This window comes from Lotus japonicus, chromosome 5 (assembly GCF_012489685.1).
Source record: "Lotus japonicus ecotype B-129 chromosome 5, LjGifu_v1.2".
In the NCBI taxonomy this organism is placed as follows: Eukaryota; Viridiplantae; Streptophyta; class Magnoliopsida; order Fabales; family Fabaceae; genus Lotus; species Lotus japonicus.
The window spans coordinates 1,971,089-1,987,689 of record NC_080045.1 but is presented as its reverse complement, the minus strand read 5'-3'; the positions used below and the strand labels follow the sequence as shown (position 1 = coordinate 1,987,689).

At 35.6% G+C, this 16,601-nt stretch overlaps 1 protein-coding gene across 1 annotated transcript; it reads right to left on the bottom strand.

Annotated features, from left to right (window-relative positions):
* Nucleotides 1–2,596: 2,596 nt before the first annotated feature.
* On the bottom strand, nucleotides 2,597–4,222 carry LOC130717378 (GDSL esterase/lipase At5g63170-like). Its single transcript, XM_057567591.1, has 5 exons — nucleotides 3,967–4,222; nucleotides 3,687–3,817; nucleotides 3,264–3,494; nucleotides 2,912–3,161; nucleotides 2,597–2,787 (listed from the first exon to the last, which is right to left on the bottom strand). The coding sequence occupies exons 1-5, from the start codon at nucleotides 4,220–4,222 to the stop codon at nucleotides 2,597–2,599; spliced, it is 1,059 nt and encodes a 352-aa protein (XP_057423574.1).
* Between the last annotated feature and the right edge of the window lie 12,379 nt (nucleotides 4,223–16,601).

The window sequence follows — 16,601 nt, the reverse complement described above, 5'->3', positions numbered from 1 at the left end:
TTGCCTTTGCCTTAAGGATTCCACACGCCATAGATACGACTCGCCCCGTTGATGTTCTTCTGTCAAGATATTCCCTTCCTTCAAGTATTTTCCAGCCAGCACCTTCACCCAAATTTTGTCTTTCACAAGCAGCAAGCTATGCACCATCTTCCCCAGCATAGCCTCATTATTTTGCCGTGCACTCCATAACCTCAATCCTCCCTTATCTTTAGGTTGCGTTATAATTCTAATTTCTGATTTTACACTATTAATGACTTTAGATAAAATAAATTGTTAACTAATCCATTAAATTACAAATTTTCAAGACCTTGATTATTTGCGCCAAATCTGGAAATTTTTTAATATAGTTAGTTTATAATTAAATGGTTATTATTTTCATATATGTTAAATTGTATAGATATCGTCTTTTTTTTTGAAATAAATTGTATACATATCGTTAATCTTGATGTATCTTAATGACATAAAAAAATTAATTGATGTAAATTTTTATAGATATTATGTATGTGATAGCAAATTTCTATCAAACGGTTTCTTTCTATTGTGTTGGCTAGGCCTCCGATTCAAGTGGGTATTCAAAATGCAAGTGTCAAAGATTCGGCGACAAAGTTGGATAAGCTTTGTTCACCGTCTCTACTGGTAGGTGATTTTGTTATGGTATCAAAGTCTTGGAAGGAGGTTTTGATAGGGAAGGAATCTGGGACCAGCACCTCGCTCTTTTCTCCAGGAGAGGGGGAGATGCTTTATGGTTTGTGTAGGTGTTACGACATAGGTCCTTGGGTGCCTAATGCAGAGTTGTTTCCTGAAATTACTTCTTTAATATGTCGAACTGGTCTTGGCTTGATGATGACTGACGGGGATAGGACACCTTCCGAGTTCTTATTCCCATAAGTCATGTCCTTTGGTTGTGAGCTTTCCGCTTGCGTAGGGTTTCTTGGTTGCCCGCCTTCTGGGGTGCAATTTGAAGGATGCTTTGGGTGTTTACCACACTGCTGGGGTTAGGGATAAGGCCTTTGCTTCGCCTCATGAGGGGCTTTCCTTACCTCATGGTTGTGAAGTAAAAGCCTCTAGGCTTAGGGGTAGGCCTAGTTTAGTTGAGAAGAGTGGAAGGAAGAAGAAGGATCTAGATAGGCTCTCTAGAGGTTACGACGTACCGGAAGACTCGACTTCTTTGGAGGCACACGAAGGGAATCAGTTGATGCTTTTGTCGGCGGAGTTTTCAGAGCATCATGGTGTTATGACTAGATCGATGAGTGTCATCTTCATGGGAAAGCGCTTGGGCATGTCGTATGATTGTACATATACGACTGTTCTGAACCAGATTGCGGCCCGGATTCAAGCGCGCAAACCTCCTTAGAAATGGTGGTTGGATGAATTCTTCTTCGTCTGATTTGTGGGTTTTTTGGGTTGTTTCTTGGGAGGCTTCTTGTTAGTTATGTTGGCTAATCCATCTTTGGTCTTTTGGGTGTGATTGATATCGGGTATAAGATTTTTTCTTTTCCTTTTTAGGGCTGGCTATATAGTCTGGTCTTGGGGCATGTTTGGGCATTTTTGCTGGGTTGGTTTTATTTGGTTGTATTCTTGACTATCTTATCATATATATCATTTTTCTTTTGAAAAAATAAAGATCCAATTATCCGATAACAAGTTATTGAAGAGTGTAACATTTATCTGATGGCGCGCGCCTCAGTCATGAACTATCAATGTGAATGTAGACGTTGCAGTTCCAGCTGGTTCGGTTATGGGCTATGGCTATATTGCAAGGAATTCGATGGGGCAAGTTCTCGCAACAACAGCTTCAAAATGGCCTACAGTGAAAACGGTGGCGCTGGCGGAGGCTATGGCATTGCGGTGGGCTCTTCAATTGTCTTTGGAGCTGGGTTTTATCGAGATATAGGTGGAGATTGATAGCCAAGTTGTGGTTAATGCTTGGAAGAACCATAGAAAACACTGTTCTTATTTAGCTCTAGTTGTTTCTGATTCAGTTTTTTATTTCCCAATCATTTCATCGTTTCTCTTTAGCTCATGTGTAGAGAGATAGAAATATAGCTGCAGACTTTCTAGTTAGATTTGCTTTGTCAAATTACTGTTTTGTGGGGATTGAGGAGGGTCATGTCGGTTTAGAGGGGGTGCTCTCCTCCGACTTGATTTCTTCTTGATTAATGAAATATCATTTCCCGTAAAAAAAGAAGAAGAGTGTAACATTACTAGTGTAAGATGTGAATGTAAGTTGATGTCATGTGTGTGTGAATCAAGATACATCAAAGTTAAATAGATACATTTAGTTCAAACAAGATAGGTTTAGATATCCACCAAATTCAAAATGTATAAGCACCAAGTGAGACTTATTGAGAAGCAGAATAATGTACTATAATTCTTGGCTTAGAAATGACGAGTACAAAGAGAAAAGAGAAGAAAAACACATTTATAACAAGCCATAAACATTTATTAATTATTTGTAAACACAGAAGAAATAATTAATATTTTTTATAAAAAATATTAAGTATTTAATTCTGTGTTTAGAATCACCATTACAAAGGAGCTAAGAAAATAAACAAAAATATAGAAAAACTCGTAACAACATCAATGCCTTATTTCATTATGAGACGATCGAGGAAATATTCATTGCTTGTAGTATAGGAGCGAGACTGTGCTCATAACCTGCTTGGGTCGGATGGGCAGAATCCCAAAAAAAGTGGTTAGTAGGATCTTGGCAAGAGCCACTAATGAGATTGCATAGCCCTCCAGAAAAAATTGACCCACAGCACCCGGTTGCCACGTTTACAAACCCTGAAAATTATCATAAAAATAAAATTTTAATCAGTAATTTAATTTCTTGATTAATTTTCAATTAGTCAGCTCGATCGTGTGCTAATATTTTAAAAAGTACCATAGCACTGAAAATGAGAATTACCTGCACTAGAAGGATTTTGTATAAGATTAAGCATAGGATTATAGACATCAATGAACCTAATGTCGAAATCAGGATGCTTGGTTTTCAAAGAAGAAACCTCTGCTTCTAACTTGGTATTGAATGTTTGTGCTTGATCATTGAGATATTGTTGACAAAACAATATACCCGCTAGAGCTCTAGGTCCGGGCAAGCATCCCAACGGCAATGTGCTTAGAACCCACACATGTCGTGCTCCGTGACTGTATAGATCCTGATCAAGTTGTGATTAACAATTAACATCAATTATCAAATTAAGGATAATTAAATTGGAATGTATAATTTCATTAATTCAATGACACTACTACTGACTAACATCGAGGAAATTTGAAGCCCATCCAACTATCATATCGGCATAGATAGGGAATAATATTAAGCTCCTTGCTATGTTCAAAGTGTGGGTAAGGGCAATGTCATTGTTCCCTGATGAAAACAAATACAAGCCATTGGATATGATGGAAGCTGCTTTTTGTTCTCCAACCGCGGTATTCAGACTTTGTATGTACTCTTCAAAATTTTTCATTTGCGCCGATAACGTTAAAACAAACTGATAAACACAACAAACAAATGTGAGATGATGTAGCAAAGAGGGACCCAAAAAGAATAAGTAAGGAGCCACAAATTTAACACCTTAATTAAAAATAACAGTAACTAATTGAATTAGATAATATACATTTTTAGGGAGAATATAACAGTTGAATGTCATTCTATTAAAAAAAATGAACTGCTACGTATTTACCTGCATTTGAGCTGTAAGATCATCATTCCCTGAGCCACCTGAAGCAAAGCTTACACCGGTGCTAAGTTCATCAACCCCTAAATCGCCAGATAAATATGCTGGCACCAATTGTTTGATTCCTAGATGTGACGCTGCATAGAATATACACATATTCAAATTAATAACAATCGCGATAGATAGTTATTTGTTTTTGGTATCATGAACAAAAGGAGAATCAGTCGAGTGAAAACGAAAAAAATATCAAAAAATTGCATATACAATTGAATGTGTATATAGATACCTATAATATCTGTGGGAATTTTCCCATTGCAGAATCTTCCTGTAGGTTCTTGATTTGGCAGGTCTCTTCCATAGGGAGCAAAATTGCACTTAACAAGTGAAAAAAGGTGGTTGTTATTTCCTGTATCAAGAATTGAGTCTCCAAATGCAAACAATGCCGGATATGTTGCATCAGCAGTTGCTACATCAAGAACTCTATTAGCAAAACAAACCAAAACAATAGTCACTAACATTCTTTTCCACAATGAGTGATTCATTTTTACTTCGCTACTGATTTTCTTGCAATGTAGTTGAAATATTTATAGGCAATAGTTTTGTTCCCATGCAATTGTTTAAGTCAACTAATTAAAAAAAAAAGTTAGACTAGGAAATACGCGATAGAGAATTGGCTAGAGATAATTCATTTGATTTTGTTTGACTCAAATCCTCAGGAGCGGCTACTCCATATCCAGACAAATATAGACAACTAAATATATTTTTTAAGTAGCTAATCATTTTTTAGTTAAAAATAATATGAATCATTTAAAATCAAGATTTTGTTAAAAGGCTTAAGAGAATTGGTAGGAGAGAGTCCATTTTTTTCAACTCGCTATTATTAAGCTTTACATGGTCTTACCAATTTAATATTAGGTCCCACATTTTTTTTGACCGTGGACCCCACAAATTTGGATTTTAATCATAAATAAATATATTTCAATGATATTTTGGTTGTTTTTTGAAATTTTTACCAAAGTTAATCTTATTAATATAGTTTAATGATAATTTATTATTGAAATTAGAAATTTAAGTAATAGTGTAATACTGAATAAACTATTTTAATAAGGAATCAATTCTAATAAATTCTATGAAAATAGCGTAGTTTTAATATATATTAAAAAAAAATAAAAAATTTCTCAAATAATATGCATGCGTATCAAACTTAATAGTTAATAATATACATTGGAATTTAAAAATGTTAAAAAGTAATTATTAATAAAAAACGTTTTACAAGGTTTTGTTTGGTTTTGAGTTTTGACGACGCTCCTTTTTGCTCCTTTTTCTTTTGGTTAAGTGAGGCAAGGTAGATTGTGACATTGTTGACCTTGATTTGTTGGGGTTTTTCGTTTATGGTTAATATATTTATCACATTTAAAAATATTATTATTTTTTATTTTTTTATACTTTTTCTTAAGTTGTAATTAATATTTCATATTTAAATAGCTTTACAATTTTATATCTAAGAAATTAAAAAGTTTCACAATTAATAATTTATATAATTAAAAATATAAAAATGTAATGTATTTATTTAGTACTACCCCTAATGAAATTATCTAGACAATTTTAATATATATATATATATATTTTAAGAACCGGATATTTATTATATATTATTAATATTTTTTTATTTTTCATTATGAAAAATATGAAAAAATTGAGATCTGCAGCACCGCACCGTCATGAGAAGGTAGGTCTGGCCGGCGTCGTCAGCCTCAGCCACACGCACGGGCACCACCGCACCAGTCTCCAGCCGCGCGCCCGCACCAGTCCAGCACAGCAGCACTCGAGCCGCGCGTCCTCCGCACCAGTCCACGCCACCATTGCCCCAATCCAGCACTCCAGCCGCGATGTCTCACTCTTCCTAGTAGGGGTGTACAAGGCCCGGCCCTACCCGCCAGCCTGTCCCGGCCCTAGTCTTTAATGCCGGATTCAACCCGGCCCTATCATTAAAAGAGACCGGGTTCGGGTTGATCATTGAGTTGTCCGACTTCGGGTAGGGTCGGGTTCGGGTTGACACTCGGGTCACCCAACTCGTCCCACATAGATATTTTATAAAATTTTAATTTGTTATAATGATAAAAAAATGTGATAGATGGTGCTCAAATTTATCTTACCATGTGAATGAGATGAAAATATTTAACATCTACCTTATGAATTAAATAAACATTGGTCACAAGATCGACACTTTCATGCTCTAACGAAGAGAAAATCATGCACGTGCATTATGCACATGTGAGACAAGTGAAGAGAGATCAAACAAAGTGAGTGGCGCATGCATATAGATAAAAAAAATGTAAGCTTCTCCAGTACAATAGATTATGCAAGAATTAGATACTCTCAAGTTTTTTCTTCTAAGAGATAGTTCCAACTTATAACTCTTTTAGTATGTTATTATCTTTAAATTTAACAATTGAGATTAAATAGTCTTTAGACTTATTGTCCCTCGGGCCAACCCGGTCCCGTCCTACATAGACCCGTCCTAAATTGAACCCGCATATTGTCGGGTTGCTTCGGGTCTAGGGACGGGTTAGGGTCTATGAATTGGCCCGGTCAATATTTAGGGCCGGATTAGGGTTAACAAAAACCCGTCGCAACCCGTCCCTTGTACACCCCTACTTCCTAGGTCCAGTCCAGCCCTTGTTGAATTGTAAGGGGTTGAGTGAATCTCTGGGTTTGCAAAGGTAAATCACCAAGCAATCGCCGCCAAAGATCTTCTTCAGGACATGATGCTCTTCGATTCTGAAAAAGAAGTGAATGCAGATGAGAGAGAGTCGAGAGAGAAGCTCAAGGTGGCCGCCGCCAGCACGGTGGTTCCGGCCATGGCAGGAGGGCGGTAAGAGACGTGATCAACGTTACCGGCCATAGCAGAAGCCCGGTGTGGGTCTCGATCAGAGTTCCAGCGGAGATCATACCCATTGGTAGCGCCAACAACGTGCTTGGATGCCATCACGCTTTCAGCAGCAGCAAAGTTCTGAAATGTGTTGGAACAACAATGGCAGATCGGATCAACAATGGCAGAACGCGACAGCGGGTTTCTCACATAAGGGAGGCCTGTAGTCTGATCAGCCATTGACTCACAGCCAAGGAAACCAGAATAGAGAAAAGCAACAGCAAAATTCGAAGCAGCAACCAGAGTCATTTTCAATCTTTGTTGATGGTTTGGGGGATAGGGTCACTCATGCTAAACTGAGAGCAATATTTGAGAAGGCAAGGCGTTTACGTGATGTTTTTATCCAACAAAAAAAGAAGCATCATCTGCGATTTATAAGTGATGATGAGGCCAGGGTTGCGATACATAAGTTCCATGGCTTGCGACTTGAGGGAAATTATCTGGTGGTACAGTAAGCGAGATTTTAGAGGCCTTCCCAAGCTGCTCCAGTCACAACTCAAGGGCGGTATCAATATGAAATCAGAGGTGGAAACCAAAGGAAGTACTTTCTGTGAAAAAACAAGAAATGGTATCCCCGAAACAGCAAGGTACATAGAGGATTTCTGAAAAACAAGGGACAAGCCAACTGCAATTCGCTGCAGCAGACATGGATGAAAAGTGGGTTCAACGGTGTGCACAGGCTCGAACACTTACAATCAAACCGGTTGAAACTTTACAGGAAGAGTTTAGTCAAATTGGCTTATTCAATTTCAGACTAATTCCGTTTGGTGCGAATGAGGTACTGTTGGAGTTTGAAAATAAGGAAGAGATGGAAAGCACTATCACGGAGTGTGCAATTTTTCTGGAACAGATGCTTACTGAGGTAAAACCATGTCTATGTTCACTTTTGGTACTTCGCACTATGTCTGGGTTCGATTATGGCAAATTCCGATGGGTTTATGGAATGAGATTTTCTTTGCTGCCATAGGAAATAAATTGGGAAGCTAAGTCTTGTCTGATACTCCAACTGCGTTGAGACATCGGGCTGATTTTGCACGTATACTAGTTCGTATGAATCATCCGATTCTACACTATTTTACTATGTCTATGGCTGTTGGAGGAACGTCGTGCGTTATATTGGTTGAGAAGGATGCAGAGGTCCATGATTATGGCGTTGTGGAGGATATGCTGTCCACGCCGGTAAAAATCTATAATTCTGAGGAGGAAGCAGATGAAACAGATGATGAAGCGAATGTGGACGACATCAAAGATGATGCGTTCATGCTTGAAGATGGTGGAAGTAAACGTTATTCTCCACTTGAAAAAAAATCAGGATTCGGCCTCTGATATTGACCCAGATGAAGAGGATGAGATTTTTAGGGATGGCGGTTTTGAAGGCCTGCGATGTTGTGGAAAGGATGAAATAATTCCTGAGGTGCTTGATGGGGAAGAATAGTCGCCGGAAAAGGAGGCGGCCATGGTTGCACCGCCGGCTATGGGGCCAAATTCAAATTCAAAAGCTTTAATGGCAGCCTTCAATTCTGTTGAGGAACAACTGCAGCAGTTACGTAAAGATGAGCAGCAGCAGTTACGTGATATTATTGATTCTGGCTATTCTCTGGAGGAGATTGAGGGATGGAAGAAGAGTTTAAAAGCTGAAGGAATTTTGAGTAAAGAAAACCAAATCTTGGATAAAAAAAAATTGAAAAACAAGAGAGAAGATATTCAGTTACAGGTTTTTCTTTTAATTCTCAAGATTTGTTTCAAAATAACAATATTTTTTGGCCTTTTAATTCAGCTTGCAGGGGCCCACGGTTCAATAATCAGGTCCTAGGGCTAAGGGGGTGTTTGCCCAATCAGTTTAGCAGCAATAATGAGCTTCTTGGCTATTTGACAACTTCTCCAACTTCACCTACGCTTCAATCACGTGAAAACAGGGACGTCTTTTTTCATACATCACCGAACCAAATAATCAGAAAGCAGGTCTCCATCCCTTAATCTGTGCGTCATGAAGCATCTCCTGTGACGCCAATTCAGAGTCGCATACAACCTGTAAATTCCCCTGTTCGTGAAACATCAATCCTTGTATCACCGGATTTGGAACAATCTCCAAATACAAACTCTTCACAAAAAAGTTCGCAACAGGGACGCCCAAAAGGTAGCAAGAATAAGCCAAAACCTTTGCCTGTTGACTTCTTAGAGCTAGTACTTGGTTACTTGGAATGCAGTTGGGTTTGAAACCTCGAGGCTCGGAAGCGTTGATGCTTCGTGGCTTAGAAGCTCAAATTCGCCAAAACCATCCTCATCTTAATTGACATGTCAGAACCATGGCTAACTTGGAACGCCCGCGACCTTGGTGGATCGACCAAAGGATAGTGGTGAAAAAAAGTAGTTTTGCATTTGAAACCAGAAATTTTGTTGTTACAAGAGACCAAACTTAATGATCAGCGACAGCGTACAGTTGATTCTTGGTCACAGCCTGCACTTGAGACATGTCGAGGTTCAATCTGTGGAAACGGCGGGAGGTTTGATGTGTTTGTGGAGCGAAAATTCAGTTCAATTGTTGTTATTGTCCATGCCACTGTATTTGCTGCTGTTGTGGCTTTATTTGCTGCTGTTGTTTGCTGTTGGTTTACTGTTTGCTGTTGTTGCTGATGTTTTTGCTGGTTTGTTGTTGTTGCTGTATGAAATTCTTGTTGTTGCTGTTGCTGTACGAAATTCCTTGTTGTTGCTGTTTACTGTTGTTGCTGTACGAAAATTGGTTGTCTTGCCGTCGTTGTACGCTGTTGTTGATTCTTATTCTGTGCTGATGCGGATTCGATGTTCTATCATGTTTTGGCTGGGTTTTTTTTGGTTATTTAACGAATCACGTGTGTCTAGGGACTGAGCTGTGTAACATGTTTTCTTGTTTAGTGCAGAATGACTTCCCCAAGACTGTAGCACTCTTTTTCCTTGCTTGTCCCTCTGGGTTTTTCCAAGTAAGGTTTTAATGAGGCTCTCTCTTGGGGCTTCATTCTGTCATTCTGGGGGTTGGTGGTGGGTTTTAAGCACAGCTCAGGTTGTTTTTGTCTGCTTAAACTTGTCAGGTTCAGTTTGTATTTGGCTCTTGCCTATAGCTGCTTTGGTTTAGGCTCTTATTAATAATATACTTTTAATTTTCAAAAAAAAAATTCATTATGAAAATGATAACTTGTGTGGTTTTTTGAGCGTTTTGACTATAATATTTATATATTTATTTTTCGGAGAATTTTACTGAGAAAAAAATCCCATAAAGTATCAATGATGTGGTAAGATACTATACATGGCAAGATTTTGTGGACCACACCTAGGGTGTGGGTGCACAACATATTCCTTGGGGAGGAAGGAAGAATTACTTGATTAATTGGGATATTGTTTGAAAATAAAATGATTTAATTCATTTTAATCAAATAAGATGATAGTCAAAATAGGATAGCTCAAGTGGTCGGAGTTGAGAGATATATGAGTTGGGTAGGAGGAGGTTTAGGGTTCGATTCCTGGCAGGTGCAATTTTTTTTTCCGATGTACAAAAAAAATTCAAATAAGGTGATAAGGAGAAATTTAAAATTTAAGATAGAGGTTTAGTTAGTGGAAATTTTTACCTAAAGATATTTAAGATCAAATTAAGTATCTATTTTATTTCAAGAGATAATTCCTAATATTTGAATTTATTTTACAATATTAAGGTTCTAGCTCAGTCCATAATCTTTTAACTTAAAGATTACGAAAATAACTATTAGAGATTAAGCAGAAGATTTTCCGCTTGATAAGAGGAGTGGCACACATAACATAGAGGGGGTTGGAAAATTCTCTAGTGATCAAAAAATTATTTGGAAAATTTCTCACTCTCTCACACATATACTCAACGTCTCTCTCTCTTGCTCTTAAGAAGAAAATTCCTTTATTCTTATTTTGCTTCAAACAACAAGGTAGGCTAGGGTTCTTATCCCTTTGAGTTTCTTCTATGCTCATCTCCATGTCTTTTCTACTTTTTCTTTTCTTTTTGGAAAGCTTGTTTAGAAAATGTTTTCTTTTGGTGAAAAGAGTTTCTTTTGATAAGGTTGCTCGTCTTTGGTTTTTTTTTAAGGTGTTGTTTGTTGTTTGGCTGGAAGCATGTTGTGGTACTTTGTAGGTCTTTTTGGTTGGAGTCTTATTTGGTGTTGCATGGATTTTTCGGGGCTTTTCCATTCCTTAGGTTTTATATCTTTTGTGGTTGGGTTTTTATTCAATATGTGTTGTAGATTGTGACTGATGGAGCTTTGCACTTTAAAATCTTTTTCAAGATTGTATTTTTATCTATTAATATCATTTTACTTTCTAAAAAAAAGTTGGGAAGTTTTGGGAGTTTTTACATCTTGTTGAAGTTGTTTCAATATATAGAGGCTGCAGCCTATACACTCTTTTTTCGGGGTTGGTGTTGTGTTGAATACTTGTATATGATTAACAAATCCTAGTTTTTGAATAGGGGTTGAAATTGGAAGTTTTGAAAGTATAAGAACCTTTTTTATAAATAGCCTAAATAGATAAAAGGTCGAGGGTTAATTTAAGTTTTTAGGGGACAAAGTCTAAATAATCAAATATTAGGGTTTTGTTTGCAAATTTATTTGTCTAGTGTGTTTTGACCCTTTCTCGAGGCCTTCCATATGGTTCTAGTCTTGTTCTTGGCTTAGTTGATAACTTAATTACTCACATGTTGTGAAGGTTCAATTAGTGGGGTTCTTGAGGTTCTAGGACATGCTTTTGGGAAAGAAAGCGACAAAGGTGAGGGCACTTCCGTCTTAGAGTGTCTATGTGATTGTTGTGTGCAATGTGTTTGATTCGTGATTATGTTATGTTATATGTTTGTCTAATTGCATGATGATAACATGATATTGTTGTATGTTGAGATGATTGTGATCTATGATGTCGATTTTAATCTATGCTAAAACATGTGATGTTATGCTATGATATTTTGATGATATGCATAACATCACATTCACATGGGGAAGAGTTGATAAAATGAATCAAAAAATGAAGGAAGATGATTGTTGGTATGTTTTGAAGCAAATAATAATTACCATTTAAATTAGTAAATTAGTGTTGGTATTCACCCCTCTTTAAAAAAAGGAATTGTTATTCGGACCCCCCGACAGTTATTTAGACCATGTTAAATTCGTAAAATCCACAAAAGCCCTTTATAAAGTTTTTTTCGCTCGCACTGTGAAAGTGCGACCAAAACGCATGTGGAAAGTGCGTCCAGGTGCGTCCATCACACACTTTCAACGTGCGTATTGGTCGCACTTTTACAGTGCGACCAACTTCTTTGAAGGTACTAAGATTTGTGTAATTTAGACAAATTCCTTCATCTGGTATTTTATTTTGAATTTCAAACATTTTTTATTACACCATAAATCTCCATATATTCTAACTTGATTTACCGTGGAGTCTCATAATTTTTAAAAATCATCTGACATTAATTATGTACAAATTTACAGCATTTCACCATTTAAAAGTGTGTTTAATTCGCACTTTATACATACGTTAACGACGCACTTTTAAAGTGCGTGCTTAACGCACTTCTAAAGTGAATTTATTTGTAGAATAAAATTAGAAACGACAGTAACAACTCCCTACAATTGGAAATTTTCAAAAACGACATAAGATGGAGTTTGTGGTGGTGGTGGTGGTGTGTGGTGGAGGTGGGTGAGAGTAGGAGGAAAGAGGTAAGGAGAGAGGAAAGAGAATGGGAGGTGGGGTTTTTTTTATATTTTTTTTATTAAGGGTATTTAAGTATTTTTGCACTTTTTTAGGGGTCGGAATAGCTGTGGGGGTCTGAATAACAATTCCCTTAAATTAATGAAGATGTATAGTTTTTTTTTGGGATATTTAAGATGACGATGAAAGAAGATGAAGATTAGGAAATAATAATTATTGATTAAGAAATGTGGATTAATTTTTATTTTTAATTAAGGAACTTAAATTAGGTTCTCATTATAAAAAAAATTGATTTTGGTCCCTCATTTAAACACGTGGGGCCATGTAAGCAAGTTGGCGGAGCTATGAAGGTTCTTAATGAAGAAGATGACAGTTTAAGGTTTTTTGAGATTGATAATTTTAGGAGATTTGAGTTTAGTATTTTTAGTTTGAGATTTGTTAGTTTTTTTTTATACAGGAAAATGTTAGTGGTGGATGTTAGTAAGTTACAAATATCCCTCAAAGTTTGAACCATGGACCTTTCCCTTCTCACCTGATATGTTTCTCCATCTCTTACCACTTGAGCTATATTGAGAATTGTTAGTGATTTGGGAGAGAGATAAAGAACATGAGGTAATTCAGGGAGAGTTTTTTTTCTTTTCTGGTTTCTATTTTTAATTAAGAAATAGATATTATATACATGGAAATAAAATTTAGGCTTAAACAAACCTTTTGTCCCTGCAAAATACATTATTTATTTTTCGTCCTAGGAAAATATTTCTTTTGTTTAACATCCTACGAAAATTAAACATTTTGTTTTTAGTCCTTACTATCACATTTTTCATCAAATTTAAATGAAATTACACATGGTATGAGTTAAATAGTTATTGTGTTAAATGGTTATGTTGTTTATTCATTTATACTCTTACATTAATTGTGTTTATTCCAACTTAGATTGGATGAAAAATGTAAAGATAAAGACTAAAAACAAAACATATAAATTGCATAGCCTTGTAGTTAGAATTGACCTAGAGTAATGATATGTACACACCTCATTTTTAAAACACTTCATTTCCACCTCCTTTTGTTTCTATCTCTCTCCTCTTACCATCTATCACATCTCATACTTTCTCTCCCTTACTTTTTCTTTTCTTCCTATCTCTCTCATCATTCCACCTCACACACCTCAAAAGTGAGTAACATTATTCAATTGACCTACAATACCCACTTACCAAGTTACCATGTTTACAAACCCTGAAAGTTACCGTAAAGATAAAATATTTAATAACAATTTAATTTCTTTGTTAATTAATTAGTCTGCTCGATCACGCGCTAATACCTAAAAAGTACCATAGCATTGAAAAATGAATACTGCCATCATTTGAAGGATTTTTTATGAGGTTAAACGTGGGACAAGGCCGTGTACAGATAATTTGGGGCCTAAGGCGAAAATGTTAAATAAATTTATTTTACAAAAATCTTAAAAAGAGACTTAGTATATTATATAAAATATAATTTTTATATTAATATTTTAGTTTCTGAGCTTCAAAATTATTTATCAAAGTGATCTTAGATATGATTTAAGTAATTTTAATTTTGAAAAATTTCTCTAACATTAACGACTGTTATAGGGATGGCCAGTAAGTTTAGGATAAATGAAATATTTTAAATTGTATTAATGATAATTTTGGATAATTTTAAAAGAGACAATAATATTAATGTAAGTTCCCTTTTAAATTTGTTACTTCCTCCGTTTCAGAAAGTTTGTTGTTTTGCACAATTTTTCAATATCCCAAAATGTTTGTTGTTTTAGAAAATCAATGCATTTTTTGTTAATTTTTTCCACCTCTACCCTCATTTAATACATTTTCTCTCACTTATCACCTTTCATATTAACCAACCACAACTCTTCTCTATTAATTACATTTTTTCTACTTATCTAAGTATAATTTAATAGTTGCAAATCATACTAGTAAAATTAAATAAGGGCAATCTAATCAAATTATGCTATTAATAATTGTTTTCTTACTCTTTGTGCCACAACCTTAAACTACAAACTTCCTGGAACAGAGGGAGTAATTTTTAAGTTCGTGTACAGATAATTTGGTAGGTGTTTCCAATGAATCTTCCCTCAATATCATATACACTAATTTTTTTTTGTCAATACGTGTCATATTCACTACTTTCTTACAATTCTATTTGTTTTTTTTTTCTTTCAAATGAACATGGTTTCATTAATAAAGACAAGTGGGATTGGATAGAGTTGACTCTCCCCTTCAATTCTAATTGTTTACATCTGATTGATTCCCATGTCCATTTCTTTGTATGCACCTTGGGCCGTCCAGAAAGAAACTATATAATCATGGTTTACCAAAAAAACATAATAACAATTTTTTGGGCCTAATTTTTGTTTGGGGGCCTTAGGCAGCATTCTTTTTTGGCTAAAGGACTGCACGACCCTACGTGGGAGTATACATCAATGGACCTATCATCGAAATCAGGGTGCGTAATTCTTCAAGCATAGGACTATGTACATTATGCTAAGTTAAATGATTTTACTTGTTATGTATTTGGATGATATTATGTGTTTTTACTTAATATTTTTTTATTTCATGTTAGTAGTTGTATTTTTGTTGAACTAGTGAAGGCTATTTCTATAGAAAATGAAAATTGTGATTTGGTTAACTAAATTGCGGGTAATAGGCGCCACTAGTAGTCTAGTACGAACATATATGTATTCAGATGGTATGAGAACAAGCATTTAAGTTTCTACCCATGTGGGTATAAGAACATGTAATTTTTGAAAACGTAGATATGAGGATATGAGTGTTATGGCACCCTACCAAAACTCTACTCATTGTCATCCCTAATTCATAACTTAAGGTGCAACATAGTTCAACATTCTAAATTACAATCATTTTATATGTGTCTGATATTTTCTTTCGGATAATCCAGTTTTTATATATTTGTTTTGTATGGCAGGACACACTTTAAAGTGCGTCACGTTCATACTATTAAAGTGTGCCACATTTAAAGTGCAGGTGGAAAAAGTCTTTTCAAATTTTATAAATTTAAGGGTGACATGAATAGATGTACGGATGACATCAATAATGCTCCCTCCGTCCTTAATTATAAGTCAAAGTTGAGACTTATGTTTTGTCATTAAATATAAGCTAAAGTTGTAAAAGCTAATGTTTCTCTCCATGTCTACCCTTGCATTTATTGGTTTCTTAATTCCAACATTTTGAATTTAAAACTCACTTTTATTCTCTTTTCTCCTCCTACTACCCACTTAAATAGGGGTAAATATGAAAGATTGTATCATTTTTTAAAAACCAATGCATCAATTAAAGGCTTTTTTAATAAGCGTGATTTTTACAACTTTAGCTTATAATTAGGGACGGAGGGAGTAACTTCCAAAAATTAATTAGAGGGAGCTATCCCTTTTACACAGTGCATTAGCCAAGATCCCAAGACACAAAATCTACGCATCTTATCGTAATGATTAATGAGAAATTGACAATGCACCCCAACCTTTTATTACCAATTATGATTATCGAAGGCTTCACATAACTGAGTTATTGGAAGTGGAATTGGAATGTCATGAATACTGGTTGGTACATCCGGTTTGGGGTTATGCTGCTTTCAATATTAACACACATGTATGTTGCTTGCACGGGTGCTGGTATCTATTTAATTGACTGCAACTCTGTGGCCTTATGGCGTTCTGCTTAAGATGGGCTTATAATTTCTGTTTTTGGATGAAAGCTGGAAGTAAGTCAAGGTAGGTTTCATGAGTTTCAAAGCAATAAGTATGAGCATAAATGAGCGGTGTGTATGGAAAAAGATTAGTTGAGAAATACATATTTATTTAATATGATTTTAGGATCTTGAAATAATTAATCTCTTTACTACTCGAATTAGAAATACTTTAGTGCTCGCAACTAAAAAAGAGAGTAAAACCACAATGAAAAATTAGTATTTTATCGGCCTAAAAGTATTTTTCAAGTTGGTTTCAATGTTTTATCAAACGTGCATTAAAGAATACATAATATTATTATGATTAAAATTTTTTATGTACGGACAGTGTAATTTTTTTATACACCGTCAACCAATCCAATTTGATGCAGAGCTTTAAAACAAAGTAGGTCAACAATAAGAAAAACTTTAAAATTTCTTAGCTAATAAACATATTTCATTATGGTATGAGGGGGCCTGGTCGAGAGGTCTCCCTATTTACAATCAAGGGTAATGGAGAGCATCATGTTACTACTCAATGGGGAGAACGAGGGTCAAACAATTACATTAAAGAGAGTAGC